General features: G+C 37.6%; 1 protein-coding gene across 1 annotated transcript in view; it reads left to right on the plus strand.

The window, feature by feature from the left end:
• The window catches only part of LOC121384125 (nucleotide exchange factor SIL1-like), a 29277-nt gene extending 23519 nt beyond the window's left edge, over positions 1-5758 (plus strand). The window contains 1 exon segment of the mRNA XM_041514365.1: positions 5021-5758. Coding sequence (XP_041370299.1) covers positions 5021-5306 — 286 coding nt within the window. The 3' untranslated portion in view covers positions 5307-5758.
• The last annotated feature ends 242 nt before the right edge of the window (positions 5759-6000 follow it).

A 6000-nucleotide genomic window follows, 5' to 3' on the forward strand; every position in this document is an offset into this window, starting at 1 on the left:
CAGTGCTCGCTCGGTGTGGGATCGATCCCCGTCAATGGACCCATTGGGCTATTTTTCGTTCCAGCCAGTGCACCACGACTGGTATATCAAAGGCCATGGTATGTACTACCCTCTCTGGGATGGTGCATATAAAATATTCCTTGCTGCTAATCGAAAATAGTAGCCCATGAAGTGGCGACTGCGGGTTTCCTCTCTCAATATCTGTGTGGTCCTTAATCATATGTCTGACACCATATAACCGTAAATAAAATGTGTTCAGTGTGTCGTTAAATAAAACATTTCTTTCTTTATCGTGTACTGTTACAGGTCAAGTTTGACTTTCATTAATTACTAACTAAATAGCAGATCTCATGAAAGATGACCATGCACTTTTGTGTGGTAAATTTAGCAGATGAATATCAATTTCACCTGCTAGGTATAAAATAGTTTTACTGCTTTTCACAGGCTGCTATTTCAAGCTCTGGGTGGAGATATTTTTTTTAGGGCATTAATTATGATCAGAAGGCAGGCCAACAACGCAGACGTAACAAGCGTCTTAATATATAACAGCACGCCTTCAAAATTATTAAAGAAGTGTGAACGATTTGATGTTTTCATAATAAAATAAAACAACTTTCAGGAGTCATGTTCAAGTATGATGACATATTACTAATTTGCAAATTTGGCCATGAAACTTTAATTTTCAGGGCATTGGAGAATAAGAATTAATAGGGCATTGGGGCAATTTTGCTGCATGGTTCAAGTGATCAGGTGTCAGATACCAGGACCATATACTTACGTATAGCCTAAAATAACTATGGTGGGGAAGGGTGTGTGTTTCTCTGTGTGTCTGTGTGTGTGTGTGTGTGTGTGTGTGTGTGTGTGTGTGTATGTGTGTGTTTGTCTGTGTGTGTGTGTGTGTGTGTGTGTATCTATCTCAGTGTGTGTGTGTGTGTGTGTGTGTGTGTGTGGCAGCTGTAAAGAAAAATCAGTACACAGTAAATTATATAGGACATAGGGTCTAGTAAATTATGTAGGACAGGGTCTAGTAAATTATATAGGACATAGGGTCTAGTAAATTATACTGGACATAGGGTATAGTAAATTATATAGGAGATAGGGTCTAGTAAATTATACTGGACATAGGGTATAGTAAATTATATAGGAGATAGGGTCTAGTAAATTATACTGGACATAGGGTCTAGTAAATTATATAGGACATATGGTCAGGTAAATTATACTGGACATAGGGTCTAGTAAATTATATAGGAGATAGGGTCTAGTAAATTATATAGGACATATGGTCAGGTAAATTATACTGGACATAGGGTCTAGTAAATTATACTGGACATAGGGTCTAGTAAATTATATAGGACATAGGGTCTAGTAAATTATATAGGACATATTGTCTAGTAAATTATATAGGACATACGGTCTTCTTTAGATAGAAAAAAAAAGTTTATTTTATTTTATTGGGGGTGGGGACAAATGCCCTCTACTAGATATGTTCATGGGTATCCCAACTACATGTAGGGAAGGAACTATTTTTACGTGCCTATATCCTGAAGGTTTAGGCACACCCACCCTAGACTTAATCTCTGACATAGCCAGTGACCAATTCCTGGGCAGAAGGCTACATGTAGGTGTCCTCTATATCAGGTCCGACTTTAGACCTAGATTTCTAAGTGCTTTGTAATAAACATTTTGTGATCATCGACCTATCAATAAAATGAACTTTATATGTATTTATTAACATAATTTGTCAAACAAGTGATCTTGTGGGATATTTCTTTTGTTGTTTCAGATGATGACATAATTTATGTATAACTTATAAGATATGAAGAATAGAATACATGCATGGGCCTTGAGAAGTTTGGATAGTCCTCTTCTTCGTTTTTCTAATGAAATGTATTAATTCATTTATACTTAATTATTCCCATGCTCATATCCAATTAAAGTTGAAGCATGCTGTCCTGGGCACACACCTCAGCTATCTGGGCTGTCTGTTCAGGACAGTGAGTTAGTAGTTGTTTGTTAGTGGTAAGTGATCAAGATAGAAGTTGGTGTAGTGGTCAGAACCATTGAGCATTGAGTCTTTAAACTCGTTCTGGGTGGGAGCCGGTACCAAGAGATGAACCCAGTACCTATTAGCCTTAACTAGATGGCTTAACCACTACAACACCGAGAAAAGTGTACTGGTATAGAGTAAAAACCTTAATTTAAAGCACTGAGCAACTGGGTCCTGTTGTTCATATACATATACATATACCATGTCATTCCATGAAATAATTTTAAAAATATATAAAAATTAGCCAATCTTAATAGCTTCCAAATTACTTACATATAATTACATCTCTAAGTTATGAAAACTGCATTAGTTCACATTTTACTTCAGCTGTAATTTCTAATTTGTTTTTCATGTCTTCAGTGTTTCATAAAAAATTTAAGCAAAATTTTATTGTGTTGACGTAAATAAGTAATGACCTAAATTTATTAATATACACATGTGCTTAGGATACAGCCCTTCCAGTTTTTTAAATAAAATACAGGTATCTCTTCTAGAACTAGAAAACAGTATATCACATGACGAGTTCATTTCCAAAATGATGTGCTTGTATAAGTTAACTTACAAAAATGTTTTGTCAGCAGTGAAGGTACATACAGTAATTATAAACTGATGTTAATACATCTCAACAACAGAACAGTAAAAAAAGGTTTGTTTGGTGATTTTGATATATACGATGTACATGTAGTGTTATAGAAAAAGCCTGTTACATTTTTCCATTAGTACCAAGGGATCATGTATATGCACTATCACACAGACAGGATAACACATACCACTGTCTTTGATATACCTGTCGTGGTACACTGGCTGGAACGATAAATATCTCAAATGGGCCCATCTACAGGGATTGATCCTAGACCGACCCTGTATCAGGTGAGCACTTTACCACAGGTCTACATCCCGCCCCCCAATAGGACAATAAAGTTTCCATCAAAGAAAGAAATGTTTTATTTAACGACGCACTCAACACATTTTATTTACGGTTATATGACGTCAGACATATGGTTAAGGACCACACAGATGTTGAGAGAGAAAACCTGCTGTCGCCACTTCATGGGCTACTCTTTTCGATTAGCAGCAAGGGATCTGTTATATGCACCATCCTACAGACAAGGTAGTACATACCATGGACTTTGATACACCACTCATGGTGCACTGGCTGGAACGAGAAATAGCCCAAATGGACCACCGACGGGGATCGATCCCAGACCAGGCGGGGGGGGGGGGGGGGGGGGGGGGTTCGGATGATCTCCCCTCCTCGACTGAGACTAAAACAAATTCTGTTAACAGTGCAATACTAGGCTAATCACATAGATGTCTTTGATATACCAGTCATGGTGCACTGGCTGGAACGAGAAATAGCCCAGTTGGCCCACCAACGGGGATCGATCCCAGACCAACTGCGCATCGAGCAAGCGCTTTACCACTGGGCTACGTCCTGCCCCAAAGCTTCCATCAAAACACAATCTATGCTCTATGAAGAGGATGTTAAAACTCTGCTTTGTGTGATATACTCTACATCATGCTGCATCATAACTATATTTTATTTTTAAAATGACGTAACTAGTTATAAAACGTTTTTTTGAATTTTAACTCTTTCCGTTACATTAAATTTTCATTCCTTTACATTTAATGGCAGCAACTGCTGGTTTTTGCTAATAAAATTGCCTTCAGTGCAACCAACCACAATGGAATTGTAAATATTACTGCATCATGTATGTGTGCACTGCATGAGAACACTGTTTATTTAATATTTAAAAGTGGGACTGGTGAAAAATAGAAGGGTTTTTATGTAATCCCTCCTTTACATAACTGCACCCATGCATGTTGACTTCAAAGCCATGCAAAATAAATTAAAACAAAATTCTGGTATATTTGTGAACATAGTATTTCAGAACACATCTATTTGTGGTATTAATCACCTTTCTCTCCCTCCCCCTCCCCCCCCCCCCCAATCCATCATGAACTTACATACTTTATTCATGAGTTTGTGAACTTCTTTGTGTTGTGATCCTATCATGTTAACAATCTGACTCAGAGAAAAATATCATGTTGATCTTAAAATAATGTAAATGTATGTATTTTAATGAAGTATTGCAATATTGCCATTTTATAAATCAAAGGATTACATTTAAACTACGCACAATGTAAAAACACATAACTAACAGGGGTGTTGGCTGGAGGGGGGGGGGGTGGGTCGGATGATCTCCCCTCCTCAACTGAGACTAAAACAAATTCTGTTTACAGTGCAATACTAGGCTAATCACATAGATGTCTAGACAAATGGTTCCACTACGTTTCGTATTTGAATTCCCCAGGTCTAGACCTTGCTAAACTGCTGTGTGACAAAATGGCCGTCAGATATAGTCTCTTGAAGATAAAAATTATTGGCATGACTGATTAATTTTCTACAGCTCCAAGTGAGAGATCACCTATAATCTAGTTAACTTTCATCTCCAATATGCATTGTATGTTAGAGATCACTTTTCAGACTGGTGGTTCGTTGCTACATGGTGACAGGAGAACAGTTAATCAGACCCCTCAATTGTTATTCCATATCAGGGCTTCTACAATTTTTATAAAATCCACTAGCCATGGGATCAGTGATTTAAAAAATTTACTAGCCACAATTAAAAATTCACTAGCCCTACTTTACTTTAAGTTAATACAATTTTACTAAATAATAGTAATAATCAGATATGACACCTAAAGACTCTTAGAGGGACATAGAGCTTAAAAAGACTAACATTGAGATGTTGGGTTGGGGGCAGGATATTCATATTTACAAAATAGACTTAACTGCATCATTTGACAACAAAACAATTCACTAGCTGTTGGGCATGGCAATAGTAGTTATTTACTAGCCCAACATTGAATATCACTAGCCATGGTAGTGGGGCTACCATATTAAAATAATATATATAATCAGAAGCCCTAATTGTTAATTAACATTAAAAAATTCTTCTTTTTTTTCAGTGTTAATTTAAAAGACGGTTTGAAGGACATGGGCTGGTGCACACTGATAGCAAAACTTCTGGATGTCAGTGAACACGACAGCCGGGAAAAGGTTTTAAATGCCATGTTGTCACTGACGGAGGAATGTCGGAACAGTTTTGCCGATGTGCGCCCCACCCTGACACGACTTTTAACAGAGTACAGGGATCTGGCGAAAGAGGAATTCGAGGATGATGGATATTTCCAGGGTCTTGTGAACACGTTGAACATCATGTTTAAGTCTCTGCACTTGAAGGAAGAGCTGTGATGACGGAATACAGACGTTATAATGTCCTTTTATTGGTCATCCTGCCATGATTCATTCAGACAAGTTCATTCAAGTTTTCTATTGTGTTAAATACTGTAAATAAGCTGCTTTTTATATCATGATATAATATGAAGGGTTTTAAGATAAATATATTTTTAGTTCCCTATCGGTGCAACCAGAGGGGTCTGTAGGATTCATCTCTGTCCTTCTGTCCGTCTGTCCGTTTGTCCCACATGGTTTTCCGGACTTTGTTTAGCAATGCCTCAAGATATTGATCTGAAATGTTGGGTATAGCCTTATCATGTACAGTTTTATATTAAGTTTGTCGTTCATGGCAATTTACCCATTTTTATACGCCCATCTATGGGTTGTATTATGGTATGGCGTTGTCCGTTCGTCTGTCCGCCCGTACTTTTCACGGTCTACTGCACATAACAATAAATCCTTGTCCAGAACCATATCTTGCATACAGATGCATACAGGACCATTAAACCTCACATGTAGGAACAACTTGGGATGGCGGTGTGTCACATACTATTACTAGGTCACTGTGACCTACTTCTCATGCTCTACTGCTCATAACAGTAAATCCTAGTCTGGACCACATCTTGCATACAGGACCATCAAACCTAACATGTAGGATTAACTTGGAATGGTTGTGTGTCGTGTACTATTACAAGGTCACTATGACCTA

Source organism: Gigantopelta aegis, chromosome 10, assembly GCF_016097555.1.
Source record: "Gigantopelta aegis isolate Gae_Host chromosome 10, Gae_host_genome, whole genome shotgun sequence".
Classification (NCBI taxonomy): Eukaryota; Metazoa; Mollusca; class Gastropoda; order Neomphalida; family Peltospiridae; genus Gigantopelta; species Gigantopelta aegis.